Here is a 24,431-nt window from a genome sequence, read left to right as displayed (position 1 = left end):
TGATGTAACCAGGTGGCTCCACTGCCTGGTTATATCAATGTCCCTCAGTTCCCTCGCCTATCCCCCAAAAGGAGCACGGTGTACTACTACTACTACTACTTACTATTACTACTACCACTACTACTACTACTACTACTACTACTGCTGCTGCGTATTAACATAGTTTGCATCTGTAACATACAATACTGAGGTACGATGTGCAAAATAAATCGCTAAGGAAGAGGTGTTAGAACATCTCCAAAACTACCTATAACAAGATTCGTAAGGAAAATTTAGCTGCTTAACTCTTTCACTGAGAGCTGTGGTGCTGGAGGGGAGGGGGGGCCGCCTTCACGTGGTGGCACTGATATGAGTGCTGGAGTTGCCTGGCTATACACACGTCCCTCAACTCCCTCCCTATCCCCAGAAAGGAGGAAGGTGAACTGAACAAGGCTAACTCCGGCCGTACACAGTCTGTAATCCTTCTATGTGCTAATCTTGAGTTAGAATTGGGTTACGGCGTCTGGATTAGGGTGACGCTTGACTGCCGTGACGCTGGGTGAGGCAGGATGTGCATTTTGCAATCACACCTGCATTCTTTCTCCGTCACTCACCACTTCCACCACCACCAGGCACCTCAATGTGTAGGGGTAGGTTCGCCTCATATCACTACCTCTTGCCTTCTAACAAACAGATGCGTCAGTGGTAATACTATACTTGGTTTTGTGAGCTTGGGTGGCGCAGAGAGGCCTTCCTTAGACCTGTGCACTCCATGGACACTGACTGCTGAGGGAGTTAAAGGGGAGACCTCGTTGATCTTGAGTCAGGGTGGAGTTGAGGGAGTTAAAGGAGAGACCTCGTTGATCTTGAGTCAGGGTGGAGTTGAGGGAGTTAAAGGGGAGACCTCGTTGATCTTGAGTCAGGGTGGAGTTGTGACGAGAACGGTTTTGGTCAAGGGTGAGTCTGAGTTGTCATGGTGCTGGGTGATGAAGGTCGATGAAGCCAGGGAGAGTCATTAAACCTAACAGTGTCTTTCATCCGATACTCGCCAACTCAGCCTCCGGGTACTTGAGGAACTAGGGCGTGCTGACCTATACACAGCAGCCTTGGGTGATGCTGAAGTTATGATACCATGCGATGTCTGTTAGGATATTTGGGAGTTATGATGTCAAGAGGGGTTGCGATAGGAGTTACGATGAAGCTATGATGTCAAGAGATGTTTGGGTCGAGGAATGACCCATAGCTGCTGTGATGTCAACTGATACAGGAGTGATGAAGTCAAGGGTGAGACTCATTTGCTGTAACTTCAGGCGATTTTGGAGCGATGATCTGCTCTGCTGTCTGCAATCTCAGCTGGGTCTTAATCCCCACACCTGCCAGCTCCGCCACCAGGTACCTAAACGCGTAGGGCATGCTGACCTGCTGTACCGTGGCGCTCGGTCCACACACGGAACACTTGGGGAGCTGGCGACCGTAGGATCTTGTACCGTCCTCCACACGTACCGATGGTGACAGCATCCCACCACAGTCCTGGCACACCCACTCCTGAAACACCACCACAAGGAATCAGGTACGTTTTATATGACAATACACCCTGTTAAGTGAAGGAGCGTTGTGGTGTGGATGTGATAGGAAGCGTCAGGAGAAACACACTGAGGTGGTTTGGCCATGTGGAGAGGATGGGGTAAGAAACTGACGAGGAGAGTGTATGTGAGTGAGGTGGAGGGGGGGAGAGGGAGGGGGAGGCCAAGGATGAGATGGAGGGATGGAGTGGAGAGGTATTTGAGAGAATGGGATGTGAGCTAGGAGACAGGCAGTGAAATGGCAGGAGACAGGGCGACATGGAGGCGATTTGTTTGTGGCCACTCCTTACGGGATTAAGGCGTCTGGCAATAGATAGATAGACAGACCTTGTTAAGCCACCTACAGCCACTCCCTCAGCGCCACAATACATTACACCACACTACACCACACACCCTCCTATACCACCCCCATCACAACACCACAATTCTACTCACACCACATCCAGGAATACCTATCACACTACACCATGCTACATCTAAACTACACCCTGCTACACACACTATATCACACCACACCTATACCAAATCCTCGTACACCACATTACACCTCACTCAACACCACAACACACTACCTAACACACCAACACCACACCCTGCTCCACCACATCACAGCTACCAACACCACAGCACTACACCTGAACTATACTCTTCTACACTACACCTACACCACACCCTGCCGCACACCCAAGCCACCACCACACCACACAATACCACCTACACCACAGCCTGCCACACACCCACACCACCACTACACCACACCCTGCCACACACCCACACCACCACTACACCACACCCTGCCACACACCCACACCACCACTACACCACACCCTGCCACACATGCAAACCACCACCACACCACACAATACCACCTACACCACACCCTGCCACACACCCACACCACCACCACACCACACAATACCACCTACACCACACCCTGCTCCACCACCACCACACCACCACTACACAATACCACCTACACCACACCCTGCCCCACCACCACACCACACAATACCACCTCCACCACACCCTGCTCCACCACCACCACACCACACAATACCACCTACACCACAGCCTGCCACACACCCACACCACCACTACACCACACCCTGCCACACATGCAAACCACCACCACACCACACAATACCACCTACACCACACCCTACCACACACCCAAACCACCACCACACCACACAATACCACCTACACCACACCCTGCTCCACCACCACCACACCACACAATACCACCTACACCACACCCTGCTCCACCACCACCACACCACACAATACCACCTACACCACACCCTGCTCCACCACCACCACACCACACAATACCACCTACACCACACCCTGCTCCACCACCACCACACCACACAATACCACCTACACCACAACCTGCTCCACCACCACCACACCACACAATACCACCTACACCACACCCTGCTCCACCACCACCACACCACACAATACCACCCACACCACCACTACAGCACACCCTGCCACACATGCAAACCACCACCACACCACACAATACCACCTACACCACACCCTGCCACACACCCAAACCACCACTACACCACACAATACCACCTACACCACACACCACCACAACACCACAAAATACCACCTACACCACACCCTGCCACACCACCACTACACCACACAATACCACCTCCACCACACCATGCCCCACCACCACTACACAATACCACCTACACCACACCCTGCTCCACCACTACACCACACAATACCACCTCCACCACACCCCGCTACTCAAAACACACAGCACAGGGTCTTGGAGAGTAGGCTGTGTTTGACAATGACCCCAGTGGACTGCAGGCTGAAGTTACCCCTCTGATGCAGCCCCTTAACTCCCTCCCTATCCCCCAAAAGGAGGATACTACCACTACTACTACTACTACTATCACTACTATGTAATTTCTTAGTGTATAAGTATTTCCTAGTGTTATTCTTGATCTGATATACCTCTCTTAAAAAAACCAAAGTGAAATATTTGGAATGTTTGCTACCAAAGGAAACTCTCTCTCTCTCTCTCTCTCTCTCTCTCTCTCTCTCTCTCTCTCTCTCTCTCTCTCTCTCTCACACACACACACACACACACACACACACACACACACACACACCAAGAGTACGTATCACAGTCACACACACACACACACACACACACACACACACACCAAGAGTACGTATCACACACACACACACACACACACACACACCAAGAGTACGTATCACACACACACACACACACACACACACACACCAAGAGTACGTATCACACACACACACACACACACACACACACACACACACACACACACACACACACACACACACACACACACACACACACCACGAGTACGTATCAGTCACACACACACACACACACACACACAACCAAGAGTACGTATCACAGTCACACACACACACACACCAAGAGTACATATCAGTCACACACACACACACACACACGCCAAAAGAGTACGTGTTGTGTGGGGTCAGTGTCTAGTAAATCCTGTCCATAGGGGAATCATGTCAAAATCTACATCATATATATTTTTTAAAGGTGATTTTGAGTGACTGAAAAAAACTTAATATGTAGAGTATGATTTGTTTTTAAATTCTGTTGACCTTATTTCGAAAAGAGAGAGAGAGAGAGAGAGAGAGAGAGAGAGAGAGTCATCAGTAACTAGCTACGTAACGATTGAGAGAGAGAGAGAGAGAGAGAGAGAGTCATCAGTAACTAGCTACGTAACGATTGAGAGAGAGAGAGAGAGAGAGAGAGAGAGAGTCATCAGTAACTAGCTACGTAACGATTGAGAGAGAGAGAGAGAGAGAGTCATCAGTAACTAGCTACGTAACGATTGAGAGAGAGAGAGAGAGTCATCAGTAACTAGCTACGTAACGACTGAGAGAGAGAGAGAGAGAGAGAGAGTCATCAGTAACTAGCTACGTAACGATTGAGAGAGAGAGAGAGAGAGTCATCAGTAACTAGCTACGTAACGATTGAGAGAGAGAGAGAGAGAGAGAGAGAGTCATCAGTAACTAGCTACGTAACGATTGAGAGAGAGAGAGAGAGAGAGAGAGAGAGAGTCATCAGTAACTAGCTACGTAACGATTGAGAGAGAGAGAGAGAGAGAGAGTCATCAGTAACTAGCTACGTAACGATTGAGAGAGAGAGAGAGAGAGAGAGAGAGAGTCATCAGTAACTAGCTACGTAACGATTGAGAGAGAGAGAGAGAGAGAGAGAGAGAGTCATCAGTAACTAGCTACGTAACGATTGAGAGAGAGAGAGAGAGAGAGAGAGAGTCATCAGTAACTAGCTACGTAACGATTGAGAGAGAGAGAGAGAGTCATCAGTAACTAGCTACGTAACGATTGAGAGAGAGAGAGAGAGAGAGAGAGAGAGAGAGTCATCAGTAACTAGCTACGTAACGATTGAGAGAGAGAGAGAGAGAGAGAGAGAGAGAGTCATCAGTAACTAGCTACGTAACGATTGAGAGAGAGAGAGAGAGAGAGAGAGAGAGAGTCATCAGTAACTAGCTACGTAACGATTGAGAGAGAGAGAGAGAGAGAGAGAGAGAGAGAGTCATCAGTAACTAGCTACGTAACGATTGAGAGAGAGAGAGAGAGTCATCAGTAACTAGCTACGTAACGATTGAGAGAGAGAGAGAGAGAGAGTCATCAGTAACTAGCTACGTAACGATTGAGAGAGAGAGAGAGAGTCATCAGTAACTAGCTACGTAACGATTGAGAGAGAGAGAGAGAGAGAGAGAGAGTCATCAGTAACTAGCTACGTAACGATTGAGAGAGAGAGAGAGAGAATGTTCTGTTACACAAGAGGACCGGATGTGAGGGAAAATCACGAGGAAGGTACGAGGCTCTCCCCCACCCCCTTCACCCCCTCCTACCCTTCCCCCCACCACAACCACCCTCCCCATCCCCCCTCTCCCCCTCCTACCCTTCCCTCCACCCCCACCACCTTCCACCATCCCCCCCTCTCCCCCTCCTACCCTTCCCCCCACCACAACCACCCTCCCCATCCCCCCTTCACCCCTCTCCTACCCTTTCCCCCAACCAAAACCACCCTCCCCATCCCCCCCACTCCCCCTCCTACCCTCCCCCCACCACAACCACCCTCCCCATCCCCCCTTCCCCCTCCTACCCTTCCCCCACCACAACCACCCTCCCCATCCCCCCTCTCCCCCTCCTACCCTTCCTCCCACCACAACCACCCTCCACCTTACCCCTCTCACCATCCCACCCACTCCCCTTTTATCTTCAAGCAGCAATGGTATACAGAGAGCACTCAGAGAACGCATACCCCCTCCAACACCAATTAAATCTGATATACTACTGCAATTCCTCTTTCCTACCAGACGAATACTTTCACGATCTCACGTACACAAATAATTCTACGGTTTTAGTCCTCCCTATTACACCAACTCAGAAAGTGCATACCTCCCCGAACACCAAAACTATTTGCGATTTATTCCTGTCTCTGCAACCGGATCCACCTCAAAATCTAATCAATTCTTCCTTGACCCACTGTCCTCCTATCCACCAAATTTCATTGTAATTCAATTACTACTTTTTGTGATATCCTGCACACAAACATACAAACAGACAGATGCGGATGAGTACATTATCTCCAATTTCACTAAGAGAAAGTAACAATTCCATCACTTTTACTACCAGTCTGTACCACCACCACTACCAACATTAGCACCCCCCTCCCCTCACCACCACCACCACTACCAACATTAGCACCACCACCACCACCACACGTGCCTCCTCTCGTAAGGTAGAGTACGTAAGCGTCACGTGCTGGCGTCACGTGGCCACCGTCACTTACACAACCCCTGCATGACCTACCTCACTACCCCACACACTCACACGCTGTCCACATTTTTTTATGCAACGAAGAAGGAACCAAAGGCCATAAACCTGATGGGCTGTTCCCTCCACGAGTAAGTAAATGAGTCAAATTCAAGATCCGTTCATTTTGAGATGCCTGGACACACTGCGTTTTAGACTTTCATTGTTTTAAGCAAGGAAGAAGGGACTAAATTTAGGACAGGAGCGCGCAAACTGTTCCTTAAAAAAGCCAAATTCATAAGGAAATACAGACGGAGGCAGACAGTTCCAGAGTTGACCTGTTGCATATATAAAGCTTTGTATTTTGTAGTCAACACAGGAATCGGTGGGGAGGGACGCTTTCACGCCGCGTTACTTAGCAGATATTTACATAACTAAGTTCAACCCGTCAACATTAACCCCTTCAATATAAAGACGTAGATCATTCTATTATTACCTACGCCTACCAAGCTGAAGGAGGTTATGTGTTCACCCGTGTCTGTCTGTGTACAAGATATCTACAAAAGCTGTTACTGGATATCAATGAAATCTGGTAGATAGGAGGGCAGAGGGTCAAGGAAGAGTTGATTAGATTTTGTGGTGGGTCCGAATCCGCATGCAGGAATAAACAAATTTTATTATCGCTGAAGGAACATAAGAACATAAGAAGAGAGGATAACTGCAGTAGGCCGGTTGGCCCATGCTAGGCAGCTCCTAGATGAGTAATTTCAGGTTACACTACGATAGTCTCTGTTCTCCTTTCACACTTTCCTATAAAATGTCCACGCCAGTTTTTCTATACTGCGTGGTGTTCTTTCTGACTTTTTCCTGCCGGCTTCGACTGGGGGGGGTTGGAGGGCAGGGGAGAGCCTTCTTCTATGCTGTCCTTATCTCAGTCTAGTAGTTCAGTTACTCTTCTAGGAGCTGCCTAGCATGGGCCAACCCGCCTACTGCAGTTATCCTCTCCTCTTATGATCTTATGTGCTAGAATGAGATGAGGACAGCAATGGTTTCTGAGATTGTGTAACAGGGTAGATTAAGACTAGAATTAACAATGGTATCAGATAGTAAATGTATCTGTGTGATGGGAAGCAGGGATTCCAACAGTAAACCATATATTTTATTGAGGTCGCTGAAGGTATGCGCTCTCTGACTGCTTTCAATCAGTTTGCGGGGATTTATGGAACTTGTCAGGGAAGGTACACCTTTCATTAACCCCTTCACTGCTGCAGGTCCGTCCTTAATTATATAAAATCATCTGCAGATATCCAGCATGTGATAAACTACAACATCGGAATCAAGGCGTAAAAACAAGTTCGTCAGTCAATCCGGATCCACATGATATGCAGGGAACACCGGAGATTCAAAGCGCAGCCAATGAAGACCAAAGAGGCTGTGGGTGTGGCCGTGACGTCATTGCGTCAGCTGATGAACCGCCGGACGTCACGTGATCATGTGTTCGCAAACCATTCTCTCTCTCTCTCTCTCTCTCTCTCTCTCTCTCTGATGACCCATACTAATTGGTTCCTAAGTGTATAATAAGATAACGATAATAAGAAACGGATAGCTAAGGCCTTCCCCAGATAAACATATAGCCTACAAAGGTTGTGAGTGAGAGAGAGAGAGAGAGAGAGAGAGAGAGAGAGAGGGGGGCTGTCTGCTCGTCAGGAGGTATGCCAATGGCTTCGCTAACATAAAGAATCCATTATTTTGGTTGACATTACATATACATTTGCAATGAAGGCGGACTCATAACATCTACGTTTCCTAGTAGTCTACATATTTAATCATTTTAGAACGAAATAAACTGGATCCTGTACTCTGCATCTGGCCTTCCTACGTGTATATCGTTGCAGTCTTAGCTGCCTTATACACACAATGGGTAGGTTAGGTTAGAGTATGATCAGTTCCCTCTATTGTATCCTACAAAACATTTCCCTGTTATTTTGTACATATCCACTAATTTACTGAATAAATATAATGACGACTCATCACCACGGGGTACAGCTGTGGCTGAGTTTTAGGACAAAATTATTCGTGAACTGCTTGTATCACATCACACACGAGTTTAGTGTGGCCTAATAACGGAAAAACATACAGGGAAATGCGTATTGGAAATGTTTATAGGGAAATCGTACCAGAGAACGTGAGAAGCAAGGATTATCACCGTTTAACAGTTGCATTTTTCTAGTTACTATGTGACGCAGTAATGAAAATACTTTCATTTTTCCGCTAGCGATCTTGCATAGGTTGTTTGTCTGCGGCGTAACAGCATCTCTAAATCTATCATTACTTAAATCCACGGACAATTCTGTACATGTTAATTAGCTGAAAAAGTCATATGTACACCCAAAATGGCTTTTCTTTCCTCCTTCCCTGTAATTTATCGGCCTTCATATTCTCCCTCGTCATTCTTGTTGTGCGGGCAAACATGACGGAGTAAAATGAGAAGCACTTAAGTCACCTCATCGGGGCCACCCATGCTTGTCGTCTGTAAACAGCACTTAAGAACAGTAAGCAGTGTGGCAGGTGTCACTTAAGTATTCTGTCCTGAGTTAAGTGCAATTCGTCAAAAAGATCGTCTGATAAGTGTAATAGACGATAAGATTTTTTTTTATATGTATGGTGACATTCTTCCAAGCTGACGTCACGGGCTTCTGAATGACGTCACGGATTCAAATCCGGATGGTACTGACTCTAGCCGGATTGCTTTCCCCCGACGGAACTGGCCAACTCCTGTATCTTGAATGCTATGTCGTGGATGCAGGAAATTACCAGGAAGGAGCGTTGTGGTGTGGATGGGGATGTGATAGGAAGCGTTAGGAGAAACACTGAGGTGGTTTGGCCATGTGGAGAGGATGGGGAGTGAGAGACTGACGAGGAGTGTATGTGGGTGAGGTGGAGGGGGGGAGAGGAAGGGGAGGCCAAGGATGAGATGGAGGGATGGAGTGGAGAGGTATATGAGAGAGTGGGGTGTAAGCTGGGAGCAGGGCAGTGAAATTGCGGAGGACAAGGCGACATGGAGGCGATTTGTCTGTGGCCACCCCTTACGGGATTAAGGCGTCTGGCAATAGGTAGATAGATGGATAGACAGGAATGAATCTCCTTGGTTACTAGTCAGTTTGCTTTAATATGACGGAACTGGATCACTCATGCAACCTGAATACTGTCATAGCTACTGGTGTATGGATAGATACACGGATGGATAGATAGATAGATAGACAGACAGACAGATATACCCATTGAGACAAGTAGATATAGAAAGATTGGCAGATAGATGTAGACTGATTATTGCTTTAGCTGCGATAGACAGATGGTGTGTGTGTGTGTGTGTGTGTGTGTGTGTGTGTGTGTGTGTGTGTGTGTGTGTGTGTGTAGTCCTAATTCAATCTACACAGGGAGGTATATTGCTGTGTGAAGCCTAACACAGCCGTCACCTCAAAAGCCGTGCTCTCTCTCTCTCTCTCTCTCTCTCTCTCTCTCTCTCTCTCTCTCTCTCTCTCTCGTGTGTGTGTGTGTGTGTGTGTGTGTGTGTGTGTTTCTGAGAGAGAGAGAGAGAGAGAGAGAGAGAGAGAGAGAGAGAGAGAGAGAGAGAGAATCCCTGCAAGCAAGGAGTCCTTCATTTGTGACAAGGTAAGCGGAAGAGGTGGGGGTGAGACAGCAACTAGATAAACTGTTTTTACTACAGAATATGATGCTAGTCACGAAGAAGTGATATGGAACGAACGTAGAGCCGCAGCACTGTCTGTCTCTGCCACTGTGCTACGTGAAAAAAACTGCAAAAGGAAGAATATGATGCTGGTTACGAAGGAATGCGAGACAGCAGAGGAAAGTGACAGGCAGATGAGGTGAAATATTACGTTAAGCCTTTGTTCCGGAATCTCAAGAAATTTTCAATAGCAACTCATCCTTGGCGATATATTTTTGGACAATTTAATCTATGTATTTCATAATGCTTTAACATGTACATATTTTGCATATAGACATAGATATAGACAGTAAATAGATACATAACACCACTCTGTACCTTTAACAATATTTCAATTCAAATTCAATTCATATACGATTAATAACGTGCTATAAAAAAGTTTAGTCCATGATAAAACAGTTGTGACGCAGACCCACTGTGTACTACGGCATTCTCCCTGGTATTGCCAATTCAGCGATTTTAAACTTAGCGTCGATTTTAAACTTTCAACGGCAACATATGTACCAGTATAATAGATTTATAAAATATTTTTGGGAATATTCTAGAGAATTTGATGTATTTCCCTGGATATTCCTGAAGATTCTGAATACTACCGACAACACTGCAGTTTCTGATCACATTTAGCTACTTTTGTTACTTTCCATTTGGCAACCCTGCTTGGCATCCACAAACTCGACGGGCCTATGTAGGTCACCGGCTTCCCTCTCTCTCACTCTCGCTTTCATTCTCTCTCTCTCTCTCTCTCTCTCTGGGCAACTTAGTAGATTTCGTAACACGTCTTCCTTAGCGGTTTTTCTGCATATTACACCTCCGAATCCTCCTGCATGTTACTGATGCAAACTATGTCGATATTAAAACAATTACCAAGTATGCAAAACAAATCGCTAAGGAACAAGTGATACGAAGCCTCCCGTGCCACCTACAATATAAAAAAACATACTGTCTATCTATCTACAGCCCGAGGCCCTAATCCCGCAAAGGGTGGCCGCAGACAAGACGCCTCCAAGTCGCTCTGTCACCCACCGTTTGACTCCCCTCCCCCCAACTCACTCCCCCCTCCCTCATATACCTCTGAACTCCATCCCTCCACCTCACCCTCAGTCTTTCCCTCCTCTCCCTCCCTCCACAAATAACATACGAAAATGAATAATTTACTTAGGGAAAGGTGCTTGGAGGCCACCCAGAATGCGATGTAAATAAGAAAAGAGAATCAACGCGTAATATGCAAAACAAATCGCTAAGGAAGACGTGCTACGCAGCCTCCCGTCTCACAATGACCTTGAACAAGTATGCAGGAGGTGGGATGGGTGGGAGGTGCAGGGGGGGGGGAACATTCTCTCTCTCTCTCTCTCTCTCTCTCTCTCCCCATGGCGCTATAATAATTAAACCTAACCCACATAGTGACTGGATAATAATTCTTGAAGTTTGACAGATGATGTGCTTGGCATGTGGGTGGAGGGTGTGAGGGGAGAATGAGAGACTGACAAGGAGGGTGTACGTGACTGAGGTGGAGGGGGGGAAGAGGGAGACCGAGGATGAGGTGGAGGGACTGGATGGAGAGGTGTATGAGAGGGGAGTGTGAGTTGCATGGCGGAGGACAGGATGACATGAAGGCAATTTGTTTATGGTCACCCATTACGGAATTACGGCATCTGGCGAGAGAGAGAGAGAGAGAGAGAGAGAGAGAGAGAGACCGCAGATAGATAGATGTAGAGGTAACGATATTGAAAGAAGTATCGTGACACAGAGATAAGTGTTTGTTCACTGCACATCCCTACTGAGAACGAATGTTGTTACGTGAAAATTATAGCTATGTTAGTGGGCGGCCTTATAACGAAGAATGTGTTAAGTGAAAACGTGTTAAACTATGAGTTACAATACCCTGGTGCAGTGACGGAAAGTGGTGGTGGTGGTTGTGGGGGTGACTGTAACCCAATGCTCATCTGGACGCGAACCCAGTGGCCTACAGTCTGAACTTACCATCCTGCACTCCACCATCCTCCTGCTGGAGAATAAGGAGGGAAGGGCGGGCCATTTTTATAACCAGACAGTGATGCAACCCAGCTACATCAGTGCCATCACATGAAGGCAGCCCTCTCCAACACACTGCAGTGACAGACGAAGAAGGGCAAGTGTGATATGGTTATGGAAAGTAGAGCAGGGCAGTGACGATAAGAGGCTGGTGTTATCTGTCAGACGTGATGACACCACAGTAACTTGTTTGAAAAATATAGTGTTGGCGCCTTCATAATTGAAACAAAAAGCGTCAAAGTATTGGGTGTCTCAAAATAGATGACCAATTTCATAGTTTAATAATGAAATGGTGCAAGGGAGAGGAGTCTGCGTGTGGTGGCACTGTTATAACCTACCTCCTCCACTGCCTGGTTATACAAATGTCCCTCAAATCCTTGCATGTCCCCTAAACAGAGGATGGTGTACTGCAGAATATGACCAATTTCCAGCTGCAGTTCAACAGGTGTACATCCAGATGGGAACTGAGTTGAAAGAGCTACTGTTACAACTACATTCTGTTTCATTTAGTTTAAAAATGCTCCAACATGCTTGTATGCTTCGGCCTCTGCCACATAATGGCAACTCCCACATTGCTCGATCTCTGACAGCCTCCCTATTCAGTCCCTTATCCCTGAGGTCACACTCTAAGTCCTCATCCTAGGTCTTTTTTGGTGTGCCTCTCATAACCTCAACATTCACGCCTCTCACCCTCCACACCCAACTGCTATCCTCCATCCTCTCAACATGCCTGAACCTTCTCAGTCTACCCCTCCTCATCACAACACCAATACATTCAAGTCCCACTTCATATGAATAATGGTTGTGTAAAGGTACAGGTATCTGAAAATAGCTGACCACATTTCATAGTTGTATAATGACAAACTAACGAAAGATAAGGTAATTCCCTAATTGACATGCTTTCAATTGACACATTCTTCAGTATAAACCTATTAACAATATACAAAAACTTCATCAAGTATGGACGATATTCTTGTTCAGTCAGGACACTTACCAACACCTCTTCCTTACCAGTTAATACAGTAAATTATTTTGCTCTGTTACCATATTTCATTCATTCATTGCCAGACGCCATGTATCCCAAACGGGGTGGCCAAGGGCTTAGAGTTAATTGTTTTACAGGGAGGGGCACTAATCCTCCACCAACCCCACTTGTGCTTTATTCATGCTATTTGTGTTGATATTAAAATGATATAAGCAACAAAACAGAGGATATTAATGGGCTAGTTTGGAAAATCAATCATTAAGGAAGAGGCACTAGGAAGCCTCCTTACCCCAAATAGAATATGAGTCTATGAACACCAATGATCATTATTTTTGCTGCTACTACACATCTTTACTCACCTCAGACAAGGCTGCTCATACTAAAGGAAGGTAACAGGTATAGCTCAAAGGTGCTAGAGATCTTGCCCCATTCCCCTACCAGTTACAAAGTGCTCCCTCTCCCTCCCTCTCTCTCTCTCTCACTCAATAACAGACAAGGGGTATGCAGTCTAAATATCTATCTACTGCCAGACGCCATAATCCCGCAAGGGGTGGCCATTTGACTTTGAGTTATTTGTTTTACGGGGAGGGGCACTAACCCTCCACCAACCCACTTGCTTACACGTAGGCAGTATGCAGTCACATCCCCCTTTTTAGCTAAAACCTCAGCCCCCTAAATTGTACATACACACCAATGAAAGAAGGAGTTTATTAAGGGTGTACCTAACCTCTCCAGCTCAAAGAATCTGTCCTAAGCCAAATTATCAAAAGATGGCATGAAAAAATAAGAACGATGTCCCTCAGAGTCACAAATTGCTGGTTTAACCTCTGGACCTGCATTATCACTGATTAGGAAGTTCCCTCACAGTGCTTTCACCTTAACGTGGCCCAGATTTTCATTCTTTTGCAGTACATTTCACACATCTTAGTGGCAGACAAAGACAATATGGTACTACAACCCTACATCCTTCCCATAGCACTTCTTCATGTTGCATCTTTATCTCTTTTCTATCGCTACTTTAATGGTCACTGCTCCTCTGAACTGTCTGCTTGCATTCCTCCACCTCTACGACGGGCGCGTAGCACCCGTCTGGCAGCAAACTCTCATCCCTTTTCTGTCCAACTCTCTAATGCAAGAGTTAACCGTTACTCCCAGTCTTCCATTTGTGCAACAGGTCAGCTCTGGAACTGTCTCCCTCTGTCTGTATTTCCTGCTGCCTATGATCTCCAGTCCTTCAAACGCAGTGTGTCCAGGCATCTCAAAATGATCGGATCTTGAATTTGGCTCTCTATTGTATTTTGTTTTTCTCTTGGAGGGAACTGTTACTGTGGGCTCATGGCCTTTGGTTCCTTCTTCCTCGCATAAAAAAAAAAAAGTATCATATCCTGGTGTTAATACTTGTTTTCGTTCAGCATGCCAGACAGGAAGATGGCAAACTTACAACTAGTTAAAGTCTATCTATCTATCTATCTATTACTCGAAGCCCTAGTCCCACACAGGGTGGCCGCAGGCAAAACGCTTCCAAGTCGCTCTGTCACCCACCATTTGACTGCCCTCCCCCCAGCCCACTCCCCCCTCCCCCATATACCTCTCAACTCCATCCCTCCACCTCATCCTTGGTCTCCCCCCTCCCTCCCTCCACTTCACCTACATACACCCTCTTAGTCAGTCTTTCATTCTCCATTCTCTCTACATGTCCAAGTGAAGTGAAGACAGTTTAATTTTTGGCTATGGCTGACTGATATGCATTTGTACATTATTTACAGAGGGTGAAAGACTGACGAAGAGAGTGTATGTGAGTGAGGTGGAGGGGGGAAGAGGGAGGGGGAGGCTGAGGATGAGATGGAGGGATGGGGTGGAGAGGTATATGAGAGAGGGGGGTGCGAGTCAGGAGCAGGGCAGTGAAATGGCGGGGGACAGGACGACATGGAGGCGATTTATTTGTGGCCACCCCAAACGGGATTGAGGCGTCTGGCAAAAGATAGATAGATAGATGATGACACCATACTCTGTTCAGTTTAGCCAAGAGTAAATCTGCCATCTCTCCATCTGGAATGCTGAGTTGTAGCAAGAATTTAGCAGTGCAATATGATGCTAGTCACAAAAATGCTTTGGAAACAATGTAAAGCTATAATATTGCCTCTTTCTGCCACTTAATATGAGAAATACGCTGCAAAACAACAAAAATCTCTGCCTAGTTAAGCTGAACGAACTATAGAATTATTAAGATAACACAGAAGAGCACAGTTCTAGTAGCAGCAGTAGTAGTAGTATAGTAGTAGTAGTAGTAGTAGAAGTAGTAGTAGTAGTAGTAGCAGCTGCAATCCCTGACTCATCTATACATGATCTCAGTGCAGGGTTCATTTGTCTTTCTCCTGCAGTCTAACATCCTACTCTCTGGTGATGGGGAGGAAACTGAGGGACATTTGTATAGCCAGGCAGTGAAGCCACCTACCTATTTTGATGGCACCACATGAAGGCATCCCAGTCCAGCATTAAGGCATCAAAAAGGAGTTAAAGCGATGGGGGTGGAATGGATGAAGGAAAAAAATCAGACAAGGGTAATTTAGTGTACCAGGAAGATAAGATTAGATACCATGGTGATCGATTACAACATGATTACAGCTACTGATAATGAGGCCAAGATGATGCAAGAGTTTTAACCTATTCTATATGGAGATGTCTCTTTCATACTATCTCCACTCAGTTTTAATCAGACTGAGATGGACTGACAGGATGGGTCATATAAAATGCTCCTTTTCCTCTCTGCTTAACCTATTCTATATGGAGATGTCTCTTTAATATTTTTCATACTATCTCCATTCAGTTCTAATCAGCATGAGATGGCCTGACAGGATGGGTCATATAAAATGCTCCCTTTCCACTCTGCTGGGGGATTTGTTGCGTGTTGTTGAGGCAGCTCAGTTGGTGTTAACAATGTCGATTCTGCATTATTTATTTAACTGGGAGAGAATCAAGCCCCTTTGAAAACATCTTGCCTTAGGAGAAGGTATAGTTCTTTTATATTACCTTCCTCTTTTTGTATAATATTTTACACAACTCACAGGCAGAACAACACTCTGCTGTCTATCTATCTATCTACTGCCAGATGCCTTAATCTCATAAGGGGAGGCCACAAACAAATCACCTCCATGTCGCCCTGTCCCCCGCCATTTCCCTGCCCTGCTCCCAGCTCACACCTCCCTTTCTCATATACCTCTCCACTCCATCCCTCCATCTCATCCTTGGCCTCCCTCTTCCTCCCTCCACCTCACTCACATACACTCTCCTCATCAGTCTCCCATTCTCCGTCCTCTCCACATGGCCAAACAATGCTAAGGTATTAAATCTCCTAAATAGCAACTCTTTGTGACTAGTACCATATTCTACCTTTTGCAGCTTATGTCACATTATTCAGGAGCAGAACACGACAATGCTACAGCTCTACATCCTTAACATAGCACTTCTTTGTGACTAGCACCAAACTCTAGTGCTAATCCACTGTTACAACTCAGCATTCAAGATAGAGAGATGGCAATTTTGAGTTTAACTTTGTTTCATAAAAAGAGTATGAAAGAGGCTTAGGCAGGCTTTCATTCATGTGTTCATTTGTATCATTTATAAAGTTCCAACACTTTTGCATGCATTGGCCTTGGTGACCTAATGGCAGCTCCTCACACTGCTCAATCTCTGGCAGCCTCTGTGACCTCATCCCAGGGCTTTTTCAGTCTACCTCTAACAACCTTATCCCCGACATTCATATTATTCACCTCCCACACCCAATTGTCATTCTCCATCCTCTCAACATGCTAAAACCATCTCAATCGTCCTATATAACATCAATACATTCCAGTCCTATCCTTCCTTTCAACTCTTCTTCAATTGTAATCCTAGTCCCCCCCCAGGCCTCACATTCAAGAAAGCACTACACATCCATCTAATCCTTGTCGTTTCTAAAGCTTGAATCTATGAATATCCTCTCCCTTTACTGCCCAGGTCTCACTACTGTACACCATTACATCACTAAAGAATGCTGCATACAGAGATCCCATAGCATGAAAGGAGTGCTCTCTCAATGTCAGGAGAGGCAACAGCTCCCTGAACTTCCTCCAACCACTCCTAACCCTAGCCACAGCCCCACCTCCAGCACATAACATGTCCCCCAAATAAAAAACTTCTCCACGAACTTGACAGGCTCACCAGCAAGATCAGTCCTTCCACACCTGACAATCTCCACCTGCTCTCCCTGACACACCACACACATGAAATCAGCATTGTTTCAGTCCACCTCAAATACCACTACATCTCTTAAGCACCCACTTATCACAAACACTGCACAAGAAGGAGTTACTTCCCATGCCTTTGTGGCCAACCACACATGGCCACACTTTCTCTGCTTTGACAGTACCACCACCAGCCCAAGATATGATCTATCTATCTATTAGCCAGACACCTAAACCCGTAAGGGGTGGCCACAAACAAATCGCCTCCATGTCACCCTGTCCTCTGCCATTACACTGCCCTCCCCCCAGCTCACACCACCTTCTCTCATACACCTCTCTACTCCATCCCTCCATCTCATCCTCTCCTCAGTCTTTCCCCCTCACTGCTACACCTCACTCACATACCCTCTCCTTGTTAGTCTCTCACTCTCCATCATTACTCTTATTTTATCCACATTTACTCTCAAACCCATGTGCCTCATTCAGTGTCTCTAGTTTCTAAATATTTCCTCTGCCTCCCATTCACTCTTTGCAATCAGCACCAAGTCATCAGCATACATCTCCCATAAGAGTACATTTCTGAAGTCACATGAGAGAGCTTCAAGTGCCATGATAAACATTAACGAGCTCAAGACTGACACCAATATTTAAGCACCGAAACTCACCAAGCCAGTTTAAATTTTTGGCACCAAACCTGCTAAATGTACAAATACAGCATTTCCCCTGACGCATCATCCTTGGTTTCTGCCAAACTAAATAACGATACCCAAGGCCTGAGTTAACGATAAGTACCCTACAATCCACACTTCCTGCAAATACACAAGTTGCTCTGCTGTTATTGCTGCTGCTACTGTTATTGTTATTGCTGTTGCGTCCCCAGAAGCACCATCCTTCGTTACTGCCAAACTAAATAACGATACCCGAGGCCTGAGTTAACGATAAGTGCTCGACAATCCACACTTCCTGCAAATACACAAGTTGCTCTGCTGTTGTTGCTGCTACTGCTGTTATTGTTATTGCTGCTTTTGTTGTGGCCTGCAGTCTACCAGGTTCACATCTAGACAAGCCTGGAGTCACAACAACAAGAGGAATCAGGCACCACATACTTGCACTACAGAGATGAACCTAAACAACATTCCAGTACTCACATTTGATATATCTGCACAGTCCAACAGTCTATCCTTCAGTGTGTAGGCAGCGCCATGTGAGATAAGACAGTCACGCTCCATCTCACCGAACCTGATGGCCCCTCCCCGCTTCCTACCCTTCACTGGCTGCCTCGTCACCATGTCTACGGCTCCCGTGGATCGCACCTGATATGGGGAGAGTAATATATATATACTCTTTTCACCTTAACTTGACCTAGATGTTCTTCCTCTTATTCATAAACACACACACACACACACACACACACACACACACACACACACACACACACACAGCAATTGATCAATGGAATGCACTACCAAATGAAACAGTGTGTGCCAAAACAATTCACAAATTTAAGGATATGTACAATAAATATGGTTTAAGACACGGGACAGTACGAGCTGGACTCATTCCTGCAAAGATACAATTAGGTATGAACACACACACACACACACACACACACACACACACACACACCAAAACAATTCACAAATTTAAGGATATGTACGATAAATATGGTTTAAGACACGGGACAGTACGAGCTGGACTCATTCCTGCAAAGATACAATTAGGTAAGAACAATTAGGTAAGGTAAGAACACATGCAATGAGGGATAGCACAGTTCATTCACAGCAATCTGACCCAGAATTTTGTCCAATTCCTGCAGCTTGCATTTAAAAACTGGAGTATATAGTTTATTTACCCCAACTGCACCATCATGTTTTCCTATATATCACTGAATTTATTACTGCAGTTTGTGAAGCATCTCAGTTTTCAGGGTATGATTTCCTCATACATACGCCTATAACTTGAGGCAATAAACTGAAGCAAATACACCTGTAGCTTCTGTGATATTAACAAGTAATTATAATAGTAAAAATTTGGTGCAATTAGCCTGTTGTATGGTACTACTACTACTACTACCACCACTACTACTACTACTGCTCCTATTACTACTACTACTACCCTCACCTGCCACTTATCTGCCGCCATGTGTCTGAGGCGCTGGTAGTAGATGATGCCTTCAAAGATCTCCACCTGCATCATCCTGCCATCCACACCGCTGTACAACACATCCTCACCGTAGTAGTTGAACCCGGCTGCAGGAGTGGACGAAAGGTGTTAGTTAACCTCCGACCCCAGGATGTACTGCCATGATGTGTGGAGCAAGGTGGAGGTACACGCAGGGGAAGAGAAGTGACTTTGGGTTATTTTCATTCACTCTCATCTTAAATGTCGGGACCAACTGCCTAGCCCCGGGCTCCTACGCTCCTCATGGGGTAACGTAGGATGGGATGATGGATGGATGGATGGACAGAACTGGACGAATCACACAACTTTAACAATAAGTCACAGTGGCATGAGAGAGGGGGATGCGAGCTGGGAGCAGGGCAATGAAATGGCAGGGGTGAGGATGAAATGGAGGCGATTTGTTTGTGGCCACCCCTTACTGGATTAAGGCAATAGACAGATAGATAGATAGGCATGAAATTCAAAAAGCCTTATTTATGAGGCAGGAATGAATGTCCTTGGTTACTAGAGTTAACTCTTTCCATGTTAACTTGGCCCGATCTTTTTCTTTTTTTCTTTGGCAGCTTAATCCACATAACTCGGGGAGAAAATGACAATGCTATGGCCGTCTCACTTTCCATAGAATTTCCTCACGTCTAGCATCACTTTCTAGTTAATCTCTTGTTACACCTCAGCATTCAAGATGGCAATTTCAAGCCAAGTCTGAGTAAAAACGCTACACTTCTGTCAATCCTCCAGTCTGACTACATCTGGCCATCAACTGAGCTGAGAGGGGTTGGGAATCTTTATCATCATCATCATCATCATTATCATCATCATTATCATCATTATCATCATCAATATCATCATCATCATCATCATCCTTTCCCACCCTAAGGCAAGGTGAGGAGTAGCAACGTCCAGACAGCCCAAATTTGCCCAATCCAATGGGCCACGCTTCCATTCGCTCATCATTCAAGCCCCGGAATCCTGGTTCTATCAGATACGCCAAAAACATTCACCATGTTCTGTAGCTTCACATAAATGTATCCAATAGAGTCAAAATATTTCAGGTCATATATACATGCTGTTGTAAGGAATAAACTCACTTCTATTCAATTTACTTCCACCCCCTTCCCACATCTGTCAAGCTGTCACTACCACAAGAGTGAAGCGTGACTGCAAGCTTAGTAACCCGCCACAATATCACCCTCAGCCAAGCCACTCAGCCACAAGTACACAGATTCAAAGTTGAAGGTGAGACTCAAGTTTTATCTATTTATCTATCTATCTATTGCCAGACGCCTTAATCCTGTAAGGGGTGGCCACAAACAATTCGCCTCCATGTCGCCCTGTCCCCTGCCATGTCACTGCCCTGCTCCCAGCTCACACCCCCCTCTCTCATATACCCCGCCACTCCATCCCTCCATCTCATCCTTGGCCTCCCCTTCCCTCTACTCCCCTCCACCTCACTCACATACTGTACACTCTCCTTGTCAGTTTCTCACTCTCCATCCTTTCCACATGGCCAAACTCAAGTTGAAAATTTAAATACACATCATATTTCTTTTTTTTCAACAATTTTCAGCAACTGTTATGAGGTAATTAGCAACCGTTATGAGGCAATTAGCAACTGTTATGAGGTAATTAGCTGGTTATGGCCTTGGTTTGCCTTCCAGTTCACAGAAAACATCAGCAGCACCATGGCTAATCACAATACTGAGACTCTATAAGAAACAAAATGACATTCTGTGATTAAATCTGATGACAGTGTGATGCCTGGTGGTCTAGTGGGTTAAGGCACTCTAACCTGATGGGGCCAGGAAGGGTTTACATCCTTGGGGTGGCTCAGATTTATTGGTTACATAGTGGAGAGGCATATGAGAGAGGGGGGTGTAAGCTGGGGAGAGGGCAGGAAAATGGCGGGGGACAGGGAAACATGAAGGTGGTTTGTTTGTGGCCACCCCTAACAGGATTAAAGCTTCTGGCAATAGATAAACAGATAGAAAATGCCACTCAGGAGAAGTGAGGCTGGTAACCTTAAGGCAAGGGACTAAACAGCCTAGCCCTGGACCCCTGCACTCCTTAAGAGAGAGAGAGAGAGAAAATAGTGATGAATGACACTTTATTGAACATTCACTCTCTTACACAGACACCATATGCACTGGCTTACTCTTCCTTCTCAGGTACAATCAACCACCTCCCTGGATAAACATAATCACTGAGGTGGTTTGGCCATGTGGAGAGGGTGGAGGGTGAAAGACTGACGAAGAGAGTGTATGTTAGTGAGGTGGAGGGGGAAAGAGGGAGGGGGAGGCCGAGGATGAGATGGAGGGATGGGGTGGAGAGGTATATGAGAGAGGGAGGTGTGAGTTGGGAGCAGGGGAGTGAAATGGCGGGGAACAGGGCGACTTGGAGGCGATTTGTTTGTGGCCACCCCAAATGGGATTGAGGCATCTGGCAATAGATAGATAGATAGAAATATGGGCGCCCCTATCACACCCAAATGTTCAGTGATAATGGGTAAAAATTTGGCTTTACTGTATATTAAAATAATGAACTATTTCTTTCTTTTCTTTTCTTTTAACACCGTGTCCCTTTTATTTGTTAAGGGCTAAGGCGTTGCCCCTGGGTAGAGGACTGGTTTGGAGCGTGTAGCACTTTATGACCGGATGCCCTTCCTGATGTCTACCAATGACCCTTGGGTGGACTTGAACCTCCGACCCTTCAGTCAGAGCAGAGTGCTCTTACCCACTACGCCATGGCTGCAAACTATCTATCTATCTATCTATCTATCTATCTATAGCCCGACGCCCTAATCCCGCAAAGGGTGGCCACAGACAAAACGCCTCCAAGTCACTCTGTCACCCACCAATTGACTACCCTCCCCCCAACTCACTCCCCCCTCCCTCATATACCTCTCAACTCCATCCCTCCACCTCATCCTCGGTCTACCCCTCCCTCTCCCTCCCTCCACCTCACCTACATACACCCTCTTAGTCAGTCTTTCATTCTCAAACTACCCATATTTTTATTCATTATATATTAGCTCTTCACCATCATCATCACCTCACCCTTTTTCCTTACCACAGACAGGGTGAGGTAGGGTTCAGAAAACAAGGAAAATGAAAAAACATGATAATGGGCAAACTAATCAACAGCATGCCCTATAAGCCACACACTCATTCACTCACCACTCAAGCCTCCGGAATCCTGACTCTACCTCACTGGCACACCTTATCACAAGTTAAAATAAGGTGCCAAGCCCTTGCCATTCACTCCTCCACACAAATTCTTCCAAACAGCTCAATCCACTGTCAGTTCCCTACACACTGTTGCACATCAACTGTAGTGTTCTCACCTTTCTCCAGGATCTTGCCAAAGTAATCCACAGCTGGGTTCTCATCATTGAATTCAAATGGTGTCGAGTCAAAAGATTTTCCAAACTCTGCAGCTGACTTGCCTGCTATCAACTCAATAAGCTTCCCTGAAAAAAATATATATATATATATATACCAGTACATATAAAACAAAAATAAAACACTAAATACCCACAATATAACCACAAGATCTAATAAAACAAGAAGGCAGTGTCACCATTATGAAACTGTAATGATACTGTGTCATTATACTAAAATACTACTACTACTCCTAGCAGCAGCAGCAGAAGGTTCATCTTAAACATGAGCCTGGTGAACTGCAAGCTGAAGTTGCCCTCCTTCCACAGTCCACTCCCACCTCCTTACAGAGAATTAGGAGGGAGTTTAGGGAAGTTTGTATAAATGGGTAGCAGAGTTGCCTGGCTACATCAGTGCCACCACATGAAGGCAACTCTCACTAACATTAATACTGTTCCTAATATTACTACTACCAGTAATAATACATATACTGGTGCTGGGGATGGATGCCTTCACACGGTGACCTTGATATAAGCCGGCAGCAATGTTGCCCTCGTATACAAATATCCCTCAACTCACTCCCTATCCCCCGGAAGGCAGATGGCAGACTCAGGAGCATTGCTAGCTTTTAAAAGGGGGGTGACCAAGTTTATCTGTGGGGTGATGCAAGGAAATCTCTTTGGAGGGTTCACGGATACTGTCTGATAATGATGGCCACTGAGATATCCAGTTTGTCCTGCAATACAATACAGTTTTTATCTTACATTAGTGAAGATATTCTTTTTTTCCTTAAAGCTTATTTTACAAAGCTCAGTGGCAGAATAAGACAATATACCACAGCTCTACAGCTTCTCCATAACACTTTTTCATGACTTTCATATTATTCTGGTGTTAACCTATTGCTCCAACTCAGCATTTAACACGGAGAGATGACAAATTTAGGCCAAGTTAGTGTGAACAGAGGACAGGCAGAGAGCTTTGTCCTTTTGAAGCTTATTCCCCACAGCTCAATGGTAGTACAGTATAATACGGTACTACAGCTCTACACTCTTCACACAGCACTTCTTCATGACTAGCACTATTCTTCTATTACTCTATTGTTGCAGCTCACTGGCAGAATAAGACAACACTAAAATTCTACATTCTTTCCATGCCATTTCTTCAAGACTTTCCCCACAGTCTAATGTTAATCTATTGCTACAACTCTGCATTCAAGATGGAGAGAAGGCAATTATAGGTAATGTTAAAAGCTACTCTTACAATTCAGCATTCAAGATGAAGCGATGGCAATTTCAGACCAAGTTGGAATAAGCAGAGTATACCAATGTCATGCTTACCTGCCGTCATACGTGAGGGTATGCCATGGGGGTTGAATATGATGTCTGGCATTATACCACGCTCGGAGAATGGCAGATCTTCTGTTGGGTAGAGTCGACTCAGGATGCCTTTCTGGCCACTGCGGCTGGCGAACTTGTCTCCGATGATTGG

General features: G+C 45.7%; 1 protein-coding gene across 1 annotated transcript in view; it reads right to left on the bottom strand.

Moving 5' to 3' along the window:
- Positions 1-1,257: 1,257 nt before the first annotated feature.
- Positions 1,258-24,431, bottom strand: part of Polr1B (RNA polymerase I subunit Rpl135) — a 56,146-nt gene continuing 32,972 nt past the window's right edge. Inside the window, exons 18-22 of the mRNA XM_080286749.1 lie at positions 24,281-24,431; positions 22,907-23,032; positions 19,507-19,634; positions 18,534-18,698; positions 1,258-1,524 (exon numbers count right to left, since the gene is read on the bottom strand). The exon at positions 24,281-24,431 is cut by the window's right edge and continues 6 nt beyond it. Of these exons, the coding sequence (XP_080142875.1) occupies positions 1,258-1,524; positions 18,534-18,698; positions 19,507-19,634; positions 22,907-23,032; positions 24,281-24,431 (837 nt within the window). The remainder of the gene's footprint in view (positions 1,525-18,533; positions 18,699-19,506; positions 19,635-22,906; positions 23,033-24,280) is intronic.

The sequence above is a fragment of the Coenobita brevimanus genome, chromosome 113, assembly GCF_032717465.1.
Source record: "Coenobita brevimanus isolate Jiangsu-jjx chromosome 113, ASM3271746v2, whole genome shotgun sequence".
Lineage (NCBI taxonomy): Eukaryota > Metazoa > Arthropoda > Malacostraca > Decapoda > Coenobitidae > Coenobita > Coenobita brevimanus.
The sequence above is the reverse complement of the archived record's forward strand: the minus strand, read 5'-3'. Positions and strand labels throughout refer to the sequence as shown.